The 25,708-nt window shown below is 41.2% G+C and overlaps 1 protein-coding gene across 1 annotated transcript in view; it reads right to left on the bottom strand.

The window, feature by feature from the left end:
* The window catches only part of LOC124721662 (probable medium-chain specific acyl-CoA dehydrogenase, mitochondrial), a 181,092-nt gene that overhangs the window by 135,457 nt on the left and 19,927 nt on the right, over positions 1-25,708 (bottom strand). Inside the window, exons 3-4 of the mRNA XM_047246732.1 lie at positions 12,519-12,686; positions 3,266-3,366 (exon numbers count right to left, since the gene is read on the bottom strand). Coding sequence (XP_047102688.1) covers positions 3,266-3,366; positions 12,519-12,686 — 269 coding nt within the window. The remainder of the gene's footprint in view (positions 1-3,265; positions 3,367-12,518; positions 12,687-25,708) is intronic.

The following is a 25,708-nucleotide window of genomic DNA, read 5'->3' as shown; positions in this document are numbered from 1 at the left end:
ATGCACCCTCCTACTACTACCTACATCAGCCTTGTAACAACACATGTATCATTTCGCAGGTGGCCCTCCCTTTGATAGTATGTCATATACCAGCTGTTACGTAACCACTGTTCAGCCTTTTCTATTGCTATGACTACCACCAAGTTATCAGTTTGGATGAGTGGGCATAGGTAGAGGGTGCATACTGACAACACACAATATCCTGTGGCAGGGCATGCTCTACAACATGACAGTTGGTGCCTGTTTCACCACATACACCATCTGGATTCTTCCCCCAGACACAAGTTTCTCGGAACTCCACAGGTAGAAATTAACGATACAACAAGTCCTTGGTTGTTGTCATCTGCCTGGCCTTAATTTACTAATGTAAAATCTCAGCATTTTTAATAGAACTTTCTTCAGTACGTTTTAGTTTTCTACATCTTCCATTTTCTGACTTGTTTATTTTCCACTGTGCACGTCCCACCTATGTTACATACAATTCACTTAGCTTTTCACTGTTATTGACTTCTGCAAAATGTTTTAGCAGTAATCACTATCTTGCACATTACCCTGTCGTCGATGTTCAAGCTCTCAGTTTTTTGAATCTCGGCCATTGCAGTCACCAACTATCAGTCTTTCTTTTACATCTCGTCTGGTAAGTCTCCACTGACCCAGGGTTCTAGGTAACTTTTCTGAACTCTACCTCTTTCCCTAAGTATCTCTATTTCCTTTCCCTTCACCCCTCTTCCTTCCCCTTCAACCCTTCTGCTGGAAGAAGGAGCCACTGGCTCTGAAAGCTCTGCATAACTAATATCTTTTTTTAAATGTGCGTTCTTCTACCACAGCTTCGTGAGGAGATTTTTTTATCTATCCAGTTACATTATATTGTTAAAAACTGATAGTTTTTAAAACACAAATAAAAAATAATCATTTATAACAAAGAAAATAGTCTTCTCTTACTCAGCTACATGGGAAGCTGATGTACGTATAAAGGACAAAATCCACTTGAGTATTACAATTACTGCTATTGTTCCACGCAAAGTCAAAGTACAGAGATACTATGTCTGATAATATAGACCATGATATATAGCATACATGTGTTTTGTAAGCAATTTCATTTATAGTCTAGGTGCATTTTTTCAATATCCTAGTCACATGTGGTTATCATGTTGTTTCCTCTATTATTTGCATAAATTGCTGCAGTTAAACAGATCCGGTGACAGCAGTGCTGTAGTAAATAGTGACTTCCAAATCCTGCTAAGGGAGGAATTTGTACTATGACTGAACAATGAAGCAGTTTGTGAAGTGCATTGGGACAGGTGATTAAATTTGTGTATCTCACTGCACATTTGATAGCATACCACTGAATTCATGGTGCCTCAAAAATCATACTGAGAGCAGAGATCTCAAATTCATGCCAAGGACTCAAACATCTTTTTCATCCAAGAAGGATCACATCTCCAGGAGTCACAATCAGTGACATATCCAATGAGAGACAATACAAAAGCAGGGTGAAACAGAAGTAATGAACAATGAAAATGACAAATAGAAGTAAAGGAATGAATCGCAAAGGTAAGCTTACAGTTGCATTGATGAGGTGCATTATTTTTTCTCTTTATTATTCATAAAGTTGATCATGTAAGGAAAAAGAGTTTACTGCCAACAGTTTCAATTACTACAGAAGTAGTTATAAACCTAAGAAGAGAGGAACAAGTTTGTGAACAAATAATTATTTTAGAATAAAATAATTTTTCTATTGTGGTTATTAACAAGTTCTGCTAAGCATCATGGAACTTTGCCTATTTAAAAATCAACTGAATGAAAGATTATCTTTGCTTTTTAAATTAAGCTGTAATAATATCGATTAAAACAATAATACAGAATCTAAATAAATTTTTGTTTTTAGAAATTCTACTGCTCAGAAGCATACTCTAGTGTCACGGAATGTGGCAAACAAGAAAACATAGTCTTTGATCTATTTTGTTTGCATTATAGACAGAGAAAGAAAGAAAAGCACTACCCTTACCTGTCAAGGATTTTCTAGTAATATTAAATAAAATTATATGTAATCAATTTGTAAGTTAATATACTCATTTCATGAAAGCTTTGTCACTCCCTCTGCTGACAATAACAAACATTTGATGTTCATGTAATAAAGAAACAAAATACATGAAAAATCATTTTACACTTTGGTACATTTACACTTTGGTACATTTACACTTTTAAAGGCTAGAAAGATGTTAGTGAGATGTAAATGAATAAAAATTGGGAGTAATAATGTCTATAGAAATGAAGTAAAATGAGTACATTAACTTCGATGTGAGCTACTGAAAAACAATAGCCTGCCTACAACAGAGATCAGTTATTTATCTCATGTACAGCCTATATTGGAGTATTGTTCAAATGTGATGAATCCATACCAGGTCAGATTAATCAAGCATATACAAAGGATGGCAGCGTGGCTAAACACAGGCTTTTTTGAATAATGAGAGAATGTAAATGAAGTTCTTAAAGCTTTTTACTGGTGTGCACTCAAAGAAAGAATTGATATCTCATGAAAACCTACTTAAAAATTTTCAGCAACCAGCTTTCAGGGTGGAAACTAAGATTATTATTCAGGTTCCACTATAATGACCTCATGATATCATAAAGGTACAAGCAAGTATCCATTCTTACACTCCACCTGAAGATGGATAGAAAGGAAGCTTAATTCATCCTATAATGAAAGGTATCCTCTGTTACACACTTCATAGTGAGTCACAGAAAGTGCAAGTAGCTGCATGATATATGACAGTAAAATTTCTTGCAGATATCAAAAATTCTCATTTGTAGTGCTAACAAATGGAGCAAATGGAGCTGCTCTCAGGAAATGATTGCATCAACAAAGGGCATGATCTTCACAAAACTAGAATGAACAAAAGCCATAGTTCAATAGTCTACATGTAACTAATATGACCAATACAGTGGTCTTAAACATAAAAATATTTGGGCTGAATATTATATGAGGCTTACATGTTATGACAAATAGCTAACACAAACAGAACAATTTTTAACTTCAGGTAGTAGGTTGTTCAAATAGTTTAATGCATAGTTCATGTATTTATGTGATTATGTTGGTTTTTTTAGGTTCTGAACATCCTAATGCACCCAGTAGAACTGAAATATATGAATGTTTATGTGTTTCAAAGTTGTACCTTGGTAACTGTCTGTAAGTTCCAATAAATATTATGAGCATATACTAAAAACTATGGCAACATATTAAGATTACTGGTTATGTTCTTACAGCAAGTCCATTGGCTTCTATAGCTGTTTGGATGCCAGTGCAGCCATAAGCCAGTTCCTCAACAATGAGACACCCATCAAATACACTCATATCCATACCACCTGAAACATATAACAGAATATTAACAACTTTAATACATTTGAGAATGTAAATAAAACTATATTCCCATCACTCATTCATTACGTCAATATATGTTAATAATAATGTAACTAGAGTTGTGCAAATTTTTTAAAGTAATTATATTTTATAGATTTCTGTCAAGTAAATTATCGATGGCTTACTTTGAAGAGTTTTATTTTCTGTCAGATATTCTTGAGTGGTTTTAATATCTGAAAACTGTAAGGTGGTGGTTGATACTGTTAGATAATGTAGTACTAACTTGTGTCCTCTATCAGCTCAGTCCCAGTTCCAGGTCTTTAACAGATAACTGAAATGTGCCTGTGCTTTTCGGTAAACCTTGACACGCAGGTCATTGACACCCTCATTGAAATACACTGTGAGATATAAAAAGCAAAGCACCCATAAGTGGAGGTGGAAATTAATTTTTAATATCAGTGAGGGAATGACAATCCTGCAGATTAGACACTCTGATTGCACAAATGTAACTATACTAGCCAACGGAAAAGGGGGTGGGTGGGTGGGGGGGGGGGGGGGGAGGAGTGTGTCAGCTACATGCCAGGTAGCTGAATGCCAGAAAAAAGAAAGAATCTTGATGAGCTAGTCGATCTAACAGGGAGCAGAGTGTCCAAAGATTACATAGAGAACAAGTACAGAGGAAAATGCAACATATGACCTGTGAAGGAAACTGACAACTGAGCATACAGAAGCAGAGTACTGCACAAGGCAAAGGCTCAGTCTCCAGGCATTAAAATCTGCATAAGAATTTCTGGTCCAGGTATTTACCTTTGTTGCTGGTTGTGCCCGTGCCATGCTTCACACGTGCTCTTCTGGAAAGCATTTTGTACTATTCCACTGTGATAACCACACCAGCTCCTTTGCATCCAACCTGATGTCTGCTGGTGGTGACACTAACCACTCGTGCCAAAAATGGCCCAGTTTGTGCATTGATCTCCATTTTAAGACCAGAGGGGGTGCGAGATCCCCCAGTAGTGGATCAATCACCAAAGGAGACAATGTTTATGCAGTTTGCTGCACCAGAGGAATGGAAGACTGTGGAGGCTGCAGTAACAGTTGAACCACTGGCCTGGGCAGGAGTGAGATATCCACTATTTGCAAGCTGGGAATAGAGGGCACCAGTTCAGATTCCATGGGCCTTGCAGTGGTAGGTGCATGAGCTAGCTCCTCTGCTGCCCTAATTTGTGGTCGAAGGTAGGATGGTGGAAGCAGTGGTGGGGTGGTAGTGGATGAGTATGCTGCCACGATTGGGAGCCCTCCACTGGAATAACAACACATCCAACCCTGTCATAGGGCTGGCTTGAAGATTGTGGCATTGAAGGTGCAACAGGTTGTGGTCCTGACTGACTGGAATGACATATCATCTCATCCTGACTGACATCCACCACAAACAGCTGCCAGCCTTTGTGCCCCACCATTAGATCCAGGAGCCACATGTGGTGGTGGCTGAAAGACCAAGCCCAAATGGCAGCCCTATGCAGAAAGCACAGTGGGCCATAGGCCACAACACTCTGGGGCATGTGACTCAGGAAGCAATGATTTCAAAAGACCCAGTAGCTGCTGCCCATGCGAACATTCTCCTGAACTACACCCATTAACCAGCATCACTTGGTATACAGCCAGAAAACTCAACAGTGCATCACTTTAGGATGAGGCAGGCACAGACTTCTTCATTTGGATCTCAAACGTATGAACAAAGCACTCATCCTGTGAGTTAGATGCCTGGTGAAACATGGCAGTGGTCAGATGCTGGATACTACTGCAAATGCAAAAGTCTCCAGACTCCCATGACACAAATTGCCAACTGTTGTTGGATATAAGGGTCTTGGGGGGAGCCCTTGATAGAAAAAATGGCTGATGACATGTTACCAATTGAAACACGTTGGAAGAAAGCTTGGCAATGAACAGGAAATTTGACAATGCATCAACTACCAACAACCACATGCTTCCCAAAAAAGTCAATGTGCACCCTGTCCCAAGGATGCTCCAGGACTGGTCAAGCAGAAAACTAATACAGCGACGCAGCCTGGGTTTGTGTACAGACCATGCAAGCCCACATAAGACATTCAATACAGCGGTCAGTCACTGGCCAGTAGATGTGACAACATCCCAAAATCTTTATATGAGCCATACCCAGTGCAATGCACACAGCAGCTGGAGTACATGAGGATGCAATGCTGTAGGGAAGATCACTCGACAACATTATTCCTCTGTGGCAAGAATGAGGATCCCCCCTGGACAATGTTGAATCGCTCAAATATTGGAAAAATATACACCATGCTGAATCCACTCCAGAGAGAGTGCACTCTGGCCACCCCACCTGGAGAGCTGAAACAATTTTCTGAAAAGGTGAGTTGTTGGTGACCACAGCAGCCATGACCTCCTGCACCATCAAAGGAAAATCCAGCAATGTCTGCTGCAGGCATCATCCAAGGCAAAACCGAGAACCTCCTGTCAGTCAAACTCCAGATCCTCTCCTGCTGGCAGCTGCAATAGTGCATCCACATTCACAACGTGGACAGTGGAGTGGTACTGAGTGTGTCATAACAATAATTACTGAGGAAGTGTGTCCACCTCTGCCATCAAATAAGAGTCCTATCCACCAGTTTAGGACAAAGGCTGAATTAGGAAAATGGTGGCTTGTGGTTGGGAGATGAGTAGGTAACAGTGCTCCATACTATAAAATGTGAAACTTTTCAATTTCAAAAATTATAGTCAGTACCTTATTATTCACCTGTGAATAATTATGTTGCATGATGGAAAGCACATTTAATGCATTATGTGTTGGGCAGCTTTGTGTCATCCCAGTTCCCACGCAAGACGACACCAGTGCCATACAGGGATGTGTAACAGGCCAGGATTAAAGGTTTAGCCTAAATAAAAGTAACCAGACAGTGTGTGGAGCACAAATACAGCTTGAGGGTTCAAAAAGTTCATTGATAATCTGTAAATCAGAAAAATTTTACATCCATTGTGAAGCCGGTGAAGAGGATGGCAGATGTGTGTCGCCTGCAGAATGAATTTATCATAATACAAAATCCTGCCTAAAAAGGACTGGAGCTGCTACAGGTGCTTGGGCACTGGCAAGTTGATAATGGCTTTGATGTTGTTGCCCATAGGAGAAAGGCACTCTTTGCTGTGCATGACCCAAAAAAATGTACTTTTGGAGAAAACATTACATTCTTCCAATTTGCAATGAAGGTTGTTCTCCAGAAGGTATTGGAAAACCTCCTGCAGATTCTCTACATGCTGTCAATGTGTGGTGACCAAGACCCAGATGCCATCAAGGTAGTTTACACAAGAAGGTATGTTGAGAATCAACTGCTTCAAATGTCTCTGATTAATTCCAAGTGCAGACAAAATTACAAAAGGCAAGCAATTAACCTGTTAACACTCAAGGGGGATGTTGAACACTAAGAAACTACTGCATGTATGCATCACAAAAATTGGAGATGTTGTCAGGGAGCCAGTATTTTTTTATGCACCAACTCCTCCAGCTGCAGAACTGGATACAAATCCACAACACATTGTGTGTTCGCTGTCTGCTGAAAACTACCGCAAAGGGACACAGCACCATCTGGCTTCTGAATCACCTCCAAAGGGGTGGCTCACTGATTTGTCAAAACAACAAAAATGATGCCAAGGTCCTGCCAATGTTGCAACTTGCCCTCAACCTTGTCATGCATGGTGAACGGAATGGGGCACAGATGACAAAATATAGGTATCACCAATGGCTTAAGGGAGACATGCCTCAATGTTCTGCCTGACCCAGGGTACAATCGCAGAAAGGAATACAAATCTTGAAAGGGGACCAATTGAAGCAGTAAGCATGCTGTTTCAACTATCTGGAGGCCAAAAATAACAAAAGCATCTAACCCAAAAATAATTAGTAATAATTCCACATTCTCATAATGTGCAGAGATGGAGGAGTGTCCCTCACAGGAATACACTACATATCTAAGTCAAGATGGGTCTTTCGATAAACAGAGGCCCTTGGGCTGCCCCATGTTGCAATGGCTGCTAAGTTAACTAGGCTGACTATCAATCCTTTGTCTATCTGAAACTTAATCAGTTGCCCATCCACTATCAGCAATAGCATAATATGCTGAGGTGGTTTTTTTGATGCATCAGATACAATTTACAAGTCCAGGAAAAACACTAGGGATTCCTATTAACATCTCGTGGCATGCCAACTCTCACAAACGGTGGCCAAATAGCCTATTTTGTGGCAGACCCCAGATGTGGCCTGTACGTGCAGGCATTCCTGGCAACATGTACCAAGAGACAACTGGGGTAGGACCACTAGCTTGCCCACTGAGCAGAAACATTTGTGGAAGTGGAGTGTCACAAAGAACCAGAAAAATATCATGAGCAGGGATTATGATACACTTCAGTTTATGCACATCCACTGAGCGCAATGCAGGTGAAGACAGGCAGCATTGGAGCGTTACTCCACTTGACTCACTAACTGTATTTGTGCGGCTCACCCCACAGGACACTAGACACTGTTTACCATGCATGTTTAACATTGCTACCTACCAGTTGATGGAAAGCATGTTCCTTGCTGCTGCCATAAATTCATGTGATTCAGCAGTCAGAAATTTTGGCTAAAGAAGAGGCAGACAAGTTCAATTCCCGTTTCCACCTCTGACAAGGAAAACATGGCAAGTGCCATAACCTGATTTCCCAGGAACTTTGATGGTTATTTCTTCAGAAGTGCTTGAGAATGTATGGATAAGCCAAGACATGTGTTCACTTATTTTGGATTCTATTTTACTGAGCGAAGTTTTTGACATTATTTAGACAACTCTTAAAGCATGACTATCTTAGCACAACTGGTGGCACAATGGCTAGCACTGCAGGTCACAGCCTCTCACTTCGATGTCCCATGTTTGAAACCCGGTTATTATTATTAATTTCATTTTTTTTTTTATCTACCCATGTTTGTAGAAGGTTGCAACACAAATGTTTATCATCAAATTATAGGATACAAAGGTGTTATATTAACAGTAAAATTATAAATCAGTTTCACAACAAGTGACATACATACATATATTGTATAATAAATGAATGTATGTATGTATGTATGTATGTATGTATGTATGTATGTTACTTTAACCAGTTACAATCCTTATAAAAATGAAATATAAGACTACAAGAATTTAAATCAGTTCTGAATTCTTATATTTTATTCTTACATTTATTTTCAGGAAGATTTGGTGCATTCCCTTGGATGATACCAATTGTAGAAATACTTCAAATGTAGGGATTCCGAACACCACACACATCATGCACAGGCAGGTTTGCCACTGATGTTTCTTTTTATGAATCTCACTTGGAAAAGAAATGTCATTAACACTGCTGAAGATTTCATGCATTGGCAATAATTTTGTAGCAAACCACACATATCAGATCACGAAAACTGGCACTTGCAATTGATTATGACCACTGCAGGAATTTCATTGAAAAAAATTTTAGCTGCATACACATGCCCAAGGCACTTGTGGTGCTGGTTAAACAGTAACCATGCTGCCACTATATGGGTTTGAGGACTAAAGTACTGCTTGAGCAACTGACAAGGTTCTTCAAAGTTAAGTTTCCCAGGGTCAGTAGGTGGGTTTCAAATTCTGTACTGCCTTGTATAATCATGCACTGCTGGACAATAATAAACAAACCTTATCAGTTGGTTTGATGATATGCCATACCTGGCAATGCAACAAGAAATGGCCCAGGTAATTGTTCCATATTTCTGTCAACTCATCAAAGACAGCGATTAGTGTCAAAGGCACAGGGAAGAAAACTTTTCTGTTGATGCCTCACCTGCTATCAGTGTCTTATGAGTATGGAGAAATTCCGTATTTCTATTGAGCAGTTCCTACATCTGTTCCAGCTGCAGATCTTGTTGCTGCTCTTGGAGGTGCAACTGCTCTTTGCACCATTGCAAAAATTCCAGGTTCTTGGTGGCCACAATATAACACTATGAAAAAAAGAAGAGTGTCACATGTGCAAGAACATCAGACATTGCCATGAAAGTGTGGGTGTAGGTGTGACAATGCTGTGAAGTAGTCACTGTTGACACAAATGTAACTATACAGGCTGATAGTGGGTTGATTGCACTCTAAGAAACTACATTCCTGAAGAGAGAATGAATCCTGATGTGCGAGTAAATCTATGGGGGAGCAAAGAGTCTGAACACCACATAGAGAACAAGTATGGAAGACAACACAACACAACAAGTGACCAACACAAGTGACTGCCTTGCACAGTGCTCTGTTTCTTTGTGCTCAGATGTCAAAGGCTTGGTGGCAGTAGGATTATTTCAACAGTTCTGCTAATTTCAACGCCCACAGACCATCAGGTAAATACCTGGGTCACTGGCTCTGCCCTTGCCGCACTTAATATTCACCGTCCATTACATTCTTCTGTACTATTCCACTGCGATTGAGATGGATGCAGAGCAGCTGGCATGCTAGTGTCCACTGGCAAGGATACAAAAAAAATGAAACTTCTCTTGTTGAGAGGGTATGTGATGTTGTTGCAGCGATTACAAAATAGCGTCAAATTTAAAAATAACTTAGTAGTATCAGCCACTTATCACTAGGACATTGTACCATACTGGCCTGGGGGAGTGCGCTTATTTCATTGGTTACAGTGGCATACAGCTATTATATCCTCTCCTGAGGCAAGCTGGTCCACAACTGTTATAACTGATCCTCAATACAATATCCTTAATAGTGACCCTGCAACCGAACTTATGTCTGAGCTGGTCCCACACATGTTCTATTAGGTGCAAATCTGTGGATCTTGCTGGCCACAGGAGTACCTCAACATCATGCAGACAGGCCATAGAGATACATCCCATGTGTGGACAAACAATGTCCTGTTGAAAAATGGCACCACGTTACTAGTGCATGATAGATAACACATGAGGATGCAGGATGTCCATGACATATCATTGTGCTATCAGATTTTCTTCAATCACTACTAGCCATGACCTGAAATTGTACTCAATCCCACCACACTTGACGATGCCACGAGTAATGCTGCTGTGTTTCTCCAGAACACTGGAAGAATGGGACCTCTCCCAGACCACCACTGTACTTGTCAATAATGGCCACCTGAGGTAGTGCAGAGTGGGTGATTCATCACTGAACACAATGTGATGCTATTCATAAGCAGTCCACATTTCCTGGTCACAGCACAGCTTCAAATACAGTCTCTTGTGCTGTGTTGTTAAGAACAACCTATGCAAGGGATGGTAATTCCCTAGTCCAGCTGCTGTTAGTTTCTGAGCAATGGTGTGAGATGACATAGAATTTTGCAGGGAGTGTTACACCAAAATGTGTATACCACAAGCACATCACATTAGAGGATCCTGTTGTTTGGAGCGAGAAGACATTCATCATTTGATTATGACTTATCCATACACAAGGTCCGCATCTCACTGGAGTAGCTAGAATAATGTGCACATGACTGAATAATAATCTCATTGGTGGCTGTTTATTATTCATCAATTCCAGCCACTCTTCTTTCCATTGATGAGTGACTGCACCTCTAAAGTGAGATGATTAATTGCTTGCTTATAAGCCATATCTGTTGGTTCAGTTCCATGAATTCCCATGTGTCCTGGCATCCATCAAAATGAGATTTCCTTCCCTGGTCTTTGTCTATGGAGAAAGGTGTCCTGGGTATTTTCAACTTGCTCATTGTCTGGGTACATGCAGTGTATAGATTGAAGGACTCTTGGGGAGTCAGAGTAAATGAGGATCTTCTCAGCATGTGTATGTCATCTGCTCTAGTTTCATCACCATCACTTATAAATCTGCATAAACCACAATAAATTTGTTTAGGAAATAAATTTTGAAGCAACTCTTGTACAAAATCATAGATCAAGGGAGTAAATCATCATGTTTGTATCCATCTGTTAATAGAGCTGTATAATTATAGCTGTCACTCAACATTTTGTAAAACTTTGAGTTCAGAACATGTCCAAGAGAGCAGTTCTTCATGTACCTCGGCAGATCTAAAATAGTTGTTGGCCTCTTCAGTAAGGTGGCAGAAATCTTCCACTCTGTGTGGACCAACTAACCTTAACCTAAAGTGCCTCTCCATTACGCCTTGCATGGGCCTCAAATGGTTTAACTTCATGTAGGCACTAAATTAAAATCAGTTTCATAGCAAGGTAAGTAGCATCTATGCTGAGGTTGGGGTGCCCCCAGTCGCCATCATACAGCAGTCCCTCATAGTGTATCAGATGCCTAAGTATGTTGCTGGAACTCTGAGCATATGCAGTCAGTCAACCAGAATGTGAGTCTGTTCCTCCCATGGGGGATAGCATCAATGATCTTGAGATAGATTTCACTGGTAGTACGTTGTATATTAACAGTTTAGTTAACATCACAAAAAAGTGTAGACAAAGTATGCCTGTTGCTGTATTTATTACTCTCCAAGACATTTTCTTAATTACTAGCATTATTTTTGTAAATGCCATCATCAGCTTCACATGATTTTGACATCAACATTTTACACATAGGGAAGCTTTCAGGTTTCCTATTATCTTCCAATCCTTGACTTACTTGAAACTGTCTTTAATGCTTCAATTGGTTCTCCTGACTACTGAACTTTCATTCACTCAAATTACAATAGATTAAATTTTTTCACTTAATTTTTCCTCTGTTGATAAGCTGGGATTCCCCCCCCCCCCTCCCCCCCACCGCCACCACCACCACCACCATCATCTCCTCCTCCCCTTCCTCTCTTTTCTAGTCCCCTGACCTTTTTATTATCACTTTAAGTTGAAGGAATGAGTCATTCATCACAGAACCAAATTTACTATCAGTCATCTGTTTCCACAGTTTAGCAGCATCTGTCATCCCTTTTCCATTTCTACAATTGAAACTGAGGAATCAGGATGCTGTATGTGGTCGTTTAAACACAATAAATCAATACCAGTTGCTAACACAAATATTTATTTGCAAACATGTATGTTCTATTAGTAAAACTTTGCCACTTTCATCTTGTAGCATTTTACTACTGAACTTACATTGCAGCTAAGGAAACCATGTAAATGAAGAAACTTTATATGAACAGAAGTGGAAAACTTCTTGTTACTACTTACCACATGATGCAGGGATGTGCGTATTTGCTAATCCAAGTGACCAGGCCTTTTTAAATATTTCAAAAGGGTATTTCATTGACTTGTCATACTCTGCAGCCACTGGAATAATCTCTTCTCTGGTAAATTTTCTAGCAAGCTCTTGTATTTCTTTCTGTGTGCTGCTTAGTTCTGAAATTGTCAGGATTCCAGCACTTTAGAAAGTTTAAAATATTCATTAGTTTAACAAGTAAATTAAGAATGTTTGTTTATGTTTCATAATCTTAAATAGCTCCCAAGTGGAGTTCTGTTTATCTGATCTTAGTTTCAGAAGATCTCTCTCGCTACAAACAGCAATAGTAGAAACATTGAGTCATAGTTAGAAAATGTGAAAGGTTTTTTGTCATATCAGCAATTCACAGAAAACAATTTTACTTTAATGAATCAAAATTAAACCACTGTTAAGTGACATGTTTTATGTGAACTGGGAAACTTAAGATTAGCAGCATGTAAATTTACATCTACATCTATACGCTGCAAACAACCTTACAGTGTGCAGTGGAGAATTAATGTAGTACAACAATCAACTCTGCCCTTTCTACTTTATTTACGAATGGTGTGAAGAAAGAACAATTTTCAGGATGGCTCCAGGTGAGTGAATACATAGAAGGAAGCAATATGTCACACAGACTTTTTGAATGTAAGCTCTTTAAAGTTTTAAGACAAAAGCTCCCTGATGTGCAACACCTAACTTGTAGCATCTGCCACTGGAGTTTGATCAGCAGTTTTGTGGTAGTCTCGTACATTCTAAATGAATCTGTAATTAAGTGTATACTATTTCTTTGGGTCTTCTATATCCCCTCTGTTAATTCTACCTTGTAATGCTACTTCATTACTGAACAATATTCATGACTATGTTGAATAAGGGATTTGTATTGTACTTTTCAGTGGCTGAATTTACATTTCCTTGGCAACCTGCTTTTTCTACAATGAGTTTTGTCAGTGTACCACTTTAGCATGCTATGAATTGCTTATTTTATGGTTTGTTACTGTTTCCAGTGATTGATAACCAATTCAGTCATGAAAAAATGACCTGAAGCCTAAGATATCACGTTTTGCTGTGTGGTATTTGACTGACAAAAATGGTTCAAATGGCTCTGAGCACTATGGGACTTAACATCTATGGTCATCAGTCCCCTAGAACTTAGAACTACTTAAACCTAACTTACCTAAGAACATCACACAACACCCAGTTCATCCTGTGGATGATGATGCATCAATAACTTGTGCCTGGTACCAGCCTTGACAAATTAATGCTTTTACATAACCATAAATCATTACATGTGGTGCTCCATACTTTTAAATGATGTCATCCATGATACATCTGCTGCTTTATGGAACTTTGTCAGATGGTACACCCTTTGTGACAGCACAGCAGTTCAGGTCATCAGCACACACAACTATAAATCTATTTCCACTTGTGAAGTCTGGAAATCTCTCCATGGGGTCAACTTCCAACTAGTGAAATTGAACAACTGCAGGAATGGCCAATGATACCTGCATCCATTTCTACGAAGGGATTTTGCAAATTCCAGATGACTTAATGTTGGAGCATCATGAAAATACTTCAGTATCATTGACCATAAATGAGCTGAGATAGTGAACAACCACTTCCATTCAATTCTGTCATAATTTATTAGTCTGAATTCTCCTGTGACAGTTTATAACTCATTTTTCACATTAACAGACATTATCAATGGTGAAAGAGGTGATAACTTATAGATAAAAATTCTAGGACTGACTGCGGCTCGAAACCAAATTGCACACTGTGGACCAACTGAAAGGAGCAATTAGGTTCAGTGGTTAAGTGCCTCCCTACAGGTCCAAAAATGTTTGAAGTATATCTTCCTTTTAGGAAGCAGAGATGCCATGTGCCAACTTCTTTCTCCGTGAAGAGCACAGGGGAGAAGCATAGGTCCTCTGACAAGTGGGTAACATTCTCTCTCAGCATCATCTCCAATGCCTTCTCGATTATACATTATTCAGATCAGTACATGCTACATGAGTGCTAAATGATGGTAGGATGACATCTAGTCACAGCTAGGCACAGTATTTCATCTGGTCTGCCTTGTGTCCACTCGAAACTTGAATCCATTCAAAAATCGATGTAAAATGGTCAATGATTGGATTAAGGGACATGTCAGTAGTCAGGATCTACTGGTGGTTGAATAATAGATTCCTTTGTCAGTAGTGGTAGTATAGCAGGATTCTTCATCAGTGGCACTGAGCTGACGCGTCTGGACTGGTTCAACTGTCTCTATGCATATACCCTAAGAGAAGAGTAGTGGCTGTTTATGGAAACTGGTCACTGAAAGCTCTTTTTCTACTTGTGGTAGCTGTGGTTATTGCTGGCATAGAGACTTTCTGTAAGGTTGAGAACCTTTCTGCACATGAGTTTGACCGTGAAGCACTATTCATCATCTGAACTTTTGACTAGAACTTGTCTTGTTGACGACAGTGGGATATTGTGCCATCAGTAGTAGACAATTGCCCAAAGCTATCACTGTTGCATGAACTTGTGTAACTTCAAACAATGGAAAATTGAGGATGGAATGTAACAATATTATGAGAAGGAAAGTTGCTACTGACCATATAGTGGAGATGCTGAGTTGCAGATAGGCACAACAAAAAGATTTTCACACTTATAGCTTTCGGCCAATGGCCATTGTCAACAAAGGACACACATACGCATACACATGCTTGTGCAAACACAACTCACACACATGACTTCAGTCTCAGGCAACTGAAACCACACTGTGAGCAGCAGCACCAGTGCATGACGGGAATGGTGACTGGGTGGCGGAAAAGAGGAGGCTGCAGCGGGGAGGGGGAGGGATAGTATGGTGGGGATGGTGGACAGTGAAGTGCTGCAGATTGGGCAGTGGGCAGAGGAGAGGCGGGAAGGGGGGGTGGGGAAAGTAGCAGAAAAGGAGAGAAATAGAGAGAAATAAACAAAAAATTTTAAAAAATGCTGGGTGTGGTGGTGGAATGATGGCTGTTTAGTGCTGGAATAGGAGCAGGGAAGGGGCTGGATGAGTGAGGACAGTGACTAATTAAGGTTGAGACCAGGAGGGTTATGGCCTTGTGGGATGTACTGCAGGGAAAGTTCCCACCTTTCCATTTCAGAAAATCTGGTGTTGGTGGGAAGGAACCATATGGCTCTGGCTGTGAAGCAGTCATTGAAATGAAATCATGTTTGGTAGTGTGTTCACCAACAGGGTGGTCCACTTGTTTCTTGGCCACAGTTTGCCAGTGGCCATTCATGCCTACATAGAATGCAGCACACTGGTTGCAGATTAGCTTGTAGACCACACGACTGGTTTCACAGGTAGCCTTGCCTTTGATGGGATGGTGATGTTAGTGACCGGACTGGAGTAAGTGGTTATGGGAGGATGTATGGGACAGGCCTCGCATCTTTGTCTATTACAGTGGTATGAACCATGAGGTAAGGGATTGGGAGCAGGGGTTTGTGTAAGGATTGATGAGTATATTGTGTAGGTTCAATGGACAGCGGAGTACCACTGTGGGAGGGGTGGGAAGGATAGTGGGCAGGACATTTCTCATTTCAGGGCACGATGAGAGGTAATCTAAACCCTGGCAGAGAATGTAATTCAGTTGCTCCAGTCCTGGGTGGTACTGAGTTATGAGGGGAACACTACTCTGTGGCTGGACCATGGGGATTTGGGAGGTGGCGGGAGACTGGAAAGATAAGGCATGGGAGATTTGTTTTTGTACAAGGTTGGGAGGATAATTACGATCCCTGAATGCTTCAGTGAGACCTTTGGTATATTTTGAGAGGGACTGCTGCTCATCACTGCAGATGCAGTGACCATGGGTCACTAGGCCGTATGGAAGGGACTTCTTGGTATGGAATTGGTGACAGCTGTCAAAGTGGTGGTATTGCTGGTGGTTAGTAACTTTGATGTGGACAGAGGTACTGATGTAGCCATCTTCGAGATGGAGGTCAACATCTAGGAAGATGGCTTAATGGGTTCAGCAGTACCAGGTGAAGAAAACTGGAGAGAAGTTGTTGAGGTTCTGGAGGAATGTGGATAGGGTGTTCTCACATTCGATCCAGATAACAAAAATGTCATCAGCGAATCTGAACCAGATGAGGGGTTTAGGAATCTGGGTGTTTAGGAAGGATTCCTCTAGATGGCCCATGAATAGGTCAGCCTAGGATGGTGCCATGTGGGTTCCCATAGATGAACCCTGAATTTATTTGTAGTTAATGCCTTCAAAGCAGTAGTAATTGTGGGTGAGGATATAGTTGGTCATGGTGACTAGGAATGAGATTGTTGGTTTGGAAATCATCGGGTGTTGGGAAAGGTAGTGTTAAATAGTGGTACGGCCATGGGCATTAGGAATGTTAGTGTACAGGGAGGTGGCATCAATAGTGATGAGCAGGACACCATGTAGTAAATGGACAAGAACTGTGGAGAGTTGGTGGAGGAAATGGTTATCTTTTATATAGGAGGGTAGGTTCCAGGTAATAGATTGAAGGTGTTGATCTACGAGAGCCGAGATTCTCTCATTGGGGGCATGATAACCACCCAGGACACCCCATTGTGGTCAGTTAAGTTTATTGACTTGAGGAAGCATGTAGAAGGTATGAGTGCAGGGAGTGGTAGCGGTGAGTAAAGAGGTGGATTTCCGGGGAGAGGTTCTCGGAAGGGCCTAAGGATTTGAGTAGTGACTGGAGATCCTGCTGGATTACTGGAATGGGGTCACTGTGGCAAGGTTTGTTGGTTGAAGTATCTGACAGCTGGCAGAGTCCTTCCGCCAGGTAGTCCTTGTAGTTCAGAACACAAGTTGTGGAGCCTTTGTCCGCAGGTAGGATTATAATGTCAGGATAAGGTTTTAGATGGTGGACTGCAGTTCTTTCTGTGGATGTAGGGTTAGTCTGCATGTTGAGGGATTTGGGGAATGATGGTGAGGCAAGGATTGAGGCTGAGAAACTCGGGAAAGTTAACATGGGGTGGTTTGGGCACAGTGGGGGTCGATCACGGTTGGATGTAACAATGAACTGAGTTAGGCAAGGTTCAACATTGGTCTTTGGTTGAGTCTGTTTGGTAGGATTGGTGGCAAAAATGTGTTTCCACTGTAGGGACCGGGAGAAGGACAGGAGGTCTTTCACAAGTCCTGCGTGATTGAATTTGGGAGTGGGGCAAAAGGTGAGACCTTTGGAAAGGACTGTTATTTCTGTGGGGCAGAACTGAATTACATTCTCCGCCACGGTTTAGATTACCTCTAGTCATGCCCTGAAATGAGAAATGTCATGCCCACTATCCTTCCCACCCCTCCTACAGTGGTACTCCGCTGTCCATCGAACCTACACAATATACTCATCAATCCTTACACAATCTGTGCTCCCAATCCCTTACCTCATGGTTCATACCCTTATAATAGACAAAGATGCAAGACCTGTCTCATACATCCTCCCGTAACCACTTACTCCAGTCCGGTCACTAACATCATCATCCCATCAAAGGCAAGGCTACCTGTGAAACCAGTCGTGTGGTCTACAAGCTAATCTGCAACCAGTGTGCTGCATTCTATGCAGGCATGAATGGCCACTAGCAAACTGTGGCCAAGAAACAAGTGGACCACCCTGTTGGTGAACACTGTGTCAAACATGATATCCTTCATTTCAATGACTGCTTCACAGCCTGAGCCATATGGTTCCTTCCCACCAACACCAGATTTTCTGAAATGCGCAGATGGGAACATTCCCTGCAGTACTTCCCACAAGCCTGTAGCCCTCCTGGTCTCAACATTAATTAGTCACTGTCCTCATTCATCCAGCCCCTTCCCTGCTCCCATTCCAGCACTACACAGCCGTCATTCCACCACCACACCCAGTACTTTTTTAATTTTCTTGTTTATTTCTCTCCTTTTCTGCTACCTTCAATGACCCCCTTTCCCATCTCTCCACTGTCCACCACCCAATCTGCAGCACTTCACTGTCCACCATTCCCACCATACTATCCTTCCCCCTCCCCACCCCAGCCTCCTCCTTTCTGCCACCCAGTCGCCACTGCTATCATGCCCTGGTGCTGCTGCTTGTAGTGTGGTTTCAGTTGATTGAGTGAGTTGCATTTGCATGAGTACGTGTGCGCTTATGTGCATCTGTTGTTGACAAAGGCCATTGGACCGAAAGCTTTGGGTGTCAAAAACTTTTTGTTGTGCCTGTCTGTGACTCAGCATCTCCACTATATGGTTAGTAGCAACTTTGTTGTTTTTCCAAAAAGCAGCCATTAGACTGATGAAGTTACACAAATTTGAAGTGCTGTATTCTGTAATTGATTATTATTCTCAGAACACAAGGTCTTCTCTTCTTGGTGTATTTTCCATTTGCAACTCTGTACACAATGGCCTTTGAATCTTTGAACATAGTGTTCTACAGCTTGTATAAGTAGGTATTTGGTATCATAGAATCTAATGTTCCAAAACTGATCAGTGCAGGTTTACATCTTGGCAAATTTGTCCATTGAAAATTTTCATCTGCAGAGGCCTCAACTCCATAGACAACCACCACATTTCCTGATTTTTCGTGGGTGAATAAGTCAATGAAACCTCATTGTGGCAACAACAATTTACCATGGAAAATTGGAGAACAAACACAACCAGAGTATGGTGTTGTGCTTAACTCTGAAAATTGGGTGTAGTCAGTTTCAGGTGAAAATGAAATGATCGTATTCCATTCATGGCCGAGTGTCCCCATCTGGGGAAGTTTGGCCACCTAGTTGCCACATGGGGCATCTTGTGAGTTAATGAGGATGAGGACGCAACACCCAGTCCCCGAGAGGAGAAAATCTCTGACCCAGTCAGGAATCGAAGTCAGGCCTGTTGTGTAGCAGACAGACACTCTGACTGCACAGCCAAGGGAACAGAGTCAGCTTCAGGTTCTTGGTAAGTCTTGATGTCTTGAAACATAAGTCATCAAACACTCTTCTTTCTGTACAACAGTGCATGCTGAGGGCGTCCATAATGAAAAAATATCAGTGTGGTATCCTCCTTTCTCCAAATGTACTTTTTTCTGTACAGTAACCAAATTAGTGAAGGATTTGGTCAAATGTGTTCCATCAAGAACCTTGGGTGCTGGAAACCCTGGGATTATATCCAAATATCAAACTTTAATCCTCAGTGTTGGTCTGCCTTGTAGAAATCAAAGCAAATGATTGATGATATTCTTCTTGAATTAAAAATGCCACCTCAGAGCTGGGTTTGAAGTTTTACGCTTCTACTTCCAGCAATCTGGGTTCAATACTAACAGATACCACAAACACCCACATTCTTCTCTTATTATAAGCCACATTATTGTTGCAAAGCCCTGATAGCCTCCCATGACTGTCATTGTTATGACATTCACAAGTCTTTTGAATATCTTTCAGCATACTCATCTCTGGTACATTGGAATTAAGAAAGGCCAGCACATTGAGGCAGTGTTGAGGTGACACCTTTCCTCTATTTAAGAGGTTTGTTCTCACATGTTTGTTGTGTTGTCAGGCAGTCTGTAGTACAGTTGTCATTTCTGCTGAACAGCCAACTTCAGCTCATAAGGCATTAGCCTCCATTGGTGACACATCAGGATTTAGCAAGATTCATATCTAGGCATCTCATGAGATTAGCAAGTTGTCTATCTAGGTTTCTGTTTGTGCTTTTATAAACAAATCTTAAGTTAACAACAATGAGATGAGTAGAATGTGTGCATGCTGTGTGCAGATGGAGGAGGAGCTGACAGCAGTTTGCAAACAGCTTACATGTGTTGCTTGTTTTGCCCACAACTTCTGTTGCCGAGGAACCTTCCAGTGTACCCAACACAGTTAATTTGCTCTCACAGCAGGATGAGTGGTGGGTGGTAATGCATTCACATAACTTAAGGCAGAGGGCCAATGCAGAGGCTGACAGTCTCGTCCCAACCATTCACTCTGAGAGTTGACAGGTGGCAGCTTCTTCAACATGGTCTGAGCAGGCACACAGGGAAAGGGTTTACTAGTTACCGGAAGCTCCAATGTTAAGGGTATTATGGAGTCTCTTAGCAGATAGCATTCAGGGCAACAAAGAAAGCCAATGTGTTCTTGGTACATCTGCAAGGGTGCCTCATCCAGGATGTGGTGGAAACCTTGCCTGCAGCTATCAGCCATGCAGAGTGCAGCCATCTGCAATTTCTGGCTCATATCAGCACCAACAAAACCTGTCACTTGGGTTCTGAGGTCATATTCAGTTCATACAGGTGGCTAGCAGAGCCAATGACAGTCCTTTGGCATGGAAACATGAGGAGTGTCTCAACCAAAGGCTTTGTCAACTCAGTGCTGGTCCAGAAATCTGTAGTCAAAACTGTCACAATCATCTGGGGAACTGTAGGACAACCCTTGATACGTCAGGTGTGCACTACGCAAAGGAAGCAGCTACTCAAGTAGCAGAATACTTGTTGAGTGCACATGGGGGTATTTTAGGCCATGACATGTCCAAAAGAACAGACGCCACATATACATAATTAAGACAAGGACAGTCAATGGTGTCTTCAGTGTGGATGCGCTCCCGGCCCAAACTCTTAAGGGAATCAGTGAAATGCTGTGATTAACAAGAATAATGAGCAAGGGGCACTACGTTGTTAGTGTGTGGATAGGTTGAGAATCTGGGTCTGATGGGAGGAATGCTAGGGTAATCTGTGCAGTTGCAATGACCAATATGTCCAGGTGGTGCAGTAGTCAACACATCTGCCTAGTAAGCAGGAGACTTAGGTTCGAATCCTGGTCTGGCACAAGTTTTCAACCTACCTCATTGATTTAAATCTATTCCCACCCACAGCCAGTGTCTGTAATTCCTTTGTGTAAAAGTAAGTTTTAAATTTAGCCTAAGATCGTTTCTCCTGGACAACTCCTTCTATTCCATGGAAAATTTTTGTTTAAAAACTTGCAGCTTGTATAAAAGAAACCAGTTTTTAAGTGCAATAGCATGAGAATGACTAAAAAGCAGTATCTTCATTAATGTCAACACTTATCATGAATACATATTCTGTAAACTGACTTGTTGCACATCATTTTGCTAAAAGAACTGTTGAAAGATCTATGGAACATATAACTAACTGTAATAGTTTTTGTTGATTGTATTCCTTAGTTTGGGTAAATCTTAGAAATGACATAATATAACATGTGAATCTGCTGTGTAATTTGTTTTTGCTAACTAAATACCTCTCATATCAAGACATCAACAAGGTTGCCAGCTCACCATTCATTTGAGCAGCTTACATGGAAAATTCGTAAGGCTGATGGGTCTGAGGTTAACCATTTTATGTGGGTTCTGCCCAATTCCAATATTGAGACCATTGTTCTTTGCCTGCACTGGGTTCAAAACTCACACTCACTACAGACATGATTAAATACTGCAAAAATGTGGTGTCAGTAATCCACAGATAGGTGTTTAGGAACTGCAGCATTTGATAGTGTTGAGGAGTCCCATTCACTGAAAGGAGCACTATATGGTTCCAGGTGTGTTGTAGTGAAAGACATGCTGTTATTGTCTAAACATCTTTCATGCAGGCAGAAGGTGGAGGGGTAGTTGCCAGTTCTACAGTAACAGAACATGACCATCTAAAAGAATATCAAGAATAATGGTTAAGAACTGACAACTGTATCTGCAATGAAAATTGGCCCACACCTATGAAGAAGAGGCATGGGTCACTATGTTAGCAACATATCTTTTGCAAAAACCCTTATTTGGGTATTTTATGAGATAGCATGCCCAGTAACTGAGCCTTATGTAGGCAAACATTTTCCACTGATAGATGGCACATATGTCATTGGTGTACTTATAGAGCCTATATTCATGCTACACAATGTGTTCTAACATGTATACACAAACCCTAAGTCTACATACTTCTGACTGGTGACTCGCACTTGGCTCTGTAGTCTTGGCTCCTCACATTCCTATAAATTATAATTATCGTGTGGATATTCAGTTACCTATTTTGAATTACTTTCTGCTGTTTCAGTAGAGTACCTAAGTATTGATATTTTTCCGTTTTTCTGTGGTATAGAGTTCCTAAAAGATGTACAGAATGACATGTTTTGCCAGCATAAGAAAATGTTATAAGATCAACACACACTTAAAATGCATTATGTGGGGACGGAAAGAGACAAGAGTTTACCAATTTCAGCGATGAATACCCGCACGGAAAAATCTGAAATAGCATCATGTACTCTGGGATACATTAAATGAAACTTCGTTTTCTCCTTAATGAGTTGTCAATGTTTGTATAGCATAATAAAATACAGCTGTTAAAATTCAGGAGACATACACACTGCGTCACGATACTTCCATTTGCTCACATATTTATTAGGCTTATATAAACATAGACAAATGGCATTTGTTTCGATCCTGTACAGAGTATTAAGCTAGAAGATCTGCTTCGGTCTCATACATCAAACACATGCCTTACTTTACTCATGAAGTGGCTAGCTCTCTGCTTGCGTTGCTACCTATTTGCACATCCGGTATGCAGTCTGGTAAAAACGTGGCGGCTACAGGCCGATTGGCCACTCTCTCCCTATATAGGCTCTCTACAGTGCACCTGCCTGAAAGCCTTGAATACCTTATTGATTTCCTATGTTCACCATGGGAATGGTCTGTAATAAGGTGCTCCCATGGAAAGGGAGATCATCAGTTCTGCTGCTGTTAGTATTGTGGTAGTTTATCCTTCAGTATATCCTTGATATTCCATTGCTCATTAGCATAGGATTGTAGGATAGTGTTGAAAGCATGCCAGTTAGACTTATTAAAGTCTCATCATGATGGATACTCAGTTGGGTGATGATGTGGGAGAAACATGGCTATTGGAAAGTGATCACTTTCACAGAGATTGACATGTCCCTCCACAGGATTGAGGGAAGGATGCTAAAACTACAGACTGAGAGATCGGTGACTCAATATATTCCATGTGCCACACTAAAATGAGTTAGAGTGCTGCTGTTAATTAAGCATATGAGGGTCCATCAATAACTAATGCCCCATTTTTTTTCTCAGAACATATTTATTGTTAAGTGTCAGAAAAATAGGATACGGGCAAGACATGTTGACGTATATTGTCATATTGTCACAAAATTTCTATGTGGTCTCCATCACGTTCTATGGTCATATGCCAATGTTGTGGGAGAGCATGTATTCCCTGTTGGTAAAAGCTCTTGTCCTGTAGGCATAGCCATATTTTTGCTGCGTGACTGACACTCTTGCCGTCTTCAAAGTGTGTTCTCTGTGGAGACTCTTTAAGCAGCCCTAAGAGATGGAAGTGCGAGGGTGCCAAGTCTGGAATGTAGGGTGGATGAGGCAATGATTGATTCTCAGACTTGTGTGTGGGTGTGCATTATCGTGTTGTTCTATCAGACAAGAATCTGGCAGAAATCTTGCTCCATGTCGGAAACGGTTCTTGAGTTTATTCAGAGTCTTCACGTACACCTCTGAATTGATAGTTGACCTGTTGGCAACACAGCCACGAGAATGATGCTACCACATTCCCAGAAGACTGTCACCATGACTTTTCCAGCAGAAGGGGTTGTCTTGGATTTCTTCTTTTGTGGCAAATGAGGATGATACCACTCCATGAATTTCCATTTTGTTTCCGGTGCAAAGTGGTGCACCCAGCTTACATCCCTCATAACAATCCATGACAGAAAGGCCTCTCGATCAGTCTCAAAACACTCCAACAACTTAGATGAAATGGCCTTTGTTTGAATCTTGTGGTCCGCTGCAAGCATTCGTGGAACCCATCGTGAGCAACTCTTTGAATATCCGAGAGTCTCAATCATTGCAGATGCATTTCCAATTCTGACTGGTAAGTGTAGAGCCAATTGTCAAGTTGTGATGCACCGGTCGACACGAATAATGGCATCCGCATGATTCAGCATGTCTGGAGTAGTGGCTGTAGCATGATATCCTGAGTGTGGCCAATCATGGAGCTCTGTTTCTACATTTCCTGAGGCTTTAACTTACTTTATCCATCGCCTAACTGCACTCCTATCAAATGCTGCATCGCCATACACTGTACACAAATGTTTATGGATGTTCACCATGGTTTCTTTTTCTGAACACAAGAATTCAATAACAGCATTCTGTTTGTAATGTGAGTCGTATGTAGATGCCATTTTGACATTGTTCTGTGTACCGGCAAAGTTTTGAACTGTTCTGGCAGATGGCAGAGTTGTAGTACAAACATCAAATGTGAAGCACCGACAAGGATGTTTGTCTATGTATATTAATGGCTTTTTTTAAAAAAAAAAAAAAAAAGTTGGATATTACTTATTGAATGACCCTCGTACATTAATATCTTTAAGTTCCTGTTCTAAATGAATAACTCAACTGGATGCTCTAACAGCACACCACAAATTATGGACAATGGAATCACTGAAAAGGAGTAAAGGTGGAGGTAGCTGATGGATCCAGTTAGCTATTTGTTGATGTATCGGATTGCCAGCTGGATGAAGATAGACATTGCCGAGAGTAAAAATCCATAGCTGTCCATATGTACACAGCAACCACCTCCAACAATGTGCTGAGTCATACTGTAATGTCAGCAACAATTAATGTACAGACTTCACCTGATACTGATTATAGGTCAACCCCATTTTTGGAACAGGTACAACGATTATGTAAGTTAGGGGCATATGTTTCAGGGAACAGTTTCCTAATGGACAGTATATTCTGCTGGATAAAATGATAGTAACTGTCTCAGTTCTGCTAGATGAGCCTGACGTATCTTCACCCTTGTTGTAGATGGGTTTAGCGAACTTTGCAAACATCGTGACTGTCACTTGAACTGGATGTAGTTATTCATATTGTACAGGTGTTGAGTGGTCAGGACTTTGGAGTGGGTGCCTGGTGCTGATATTAAATGAGAACAGGAAATCAGGTCAAATAAAGAGCATATATTTCAGTATAAGGAATACACGGGGTGCAACTAGGGTAGAAAGTTACCAGTTGTAGGCTAGTCTGAGACATTGAACAAACTAAAGAAGTGGGCATTGGGAGAGTCTGCTCTCCAGAACCCTCCAGCATGCACACAAATAACACTTCCCCCACACTTGTTATTAGGTAAACCAATGGCATGAAATTGCCACCAAATTCAGCAGAGGGCTGAAGCATTTAGGAAAAATTTT

Source organism: Schistocerca piceifrons, chromosome X (genome assembly GCF_021461385.2).
Source record: "Schistocerca piceifrons isolate TAMUIC-IGC-003096 chromosome X, iqSchPice1.1, whole genome shotgun sequence".
In the NCBI taxonomy this organism is placed as follows: Eukaryota; Metazoa; Arthropoda; class Insecta; order Orthoptera; family Acrididae; genus Schistocerca; species Schistocerca piceifrons.
The sequence above is the reverse complement of the archived record's forward strand: the minus strand, read 5'-3'. Positions and strand labels throughout refer to the sequence as shown.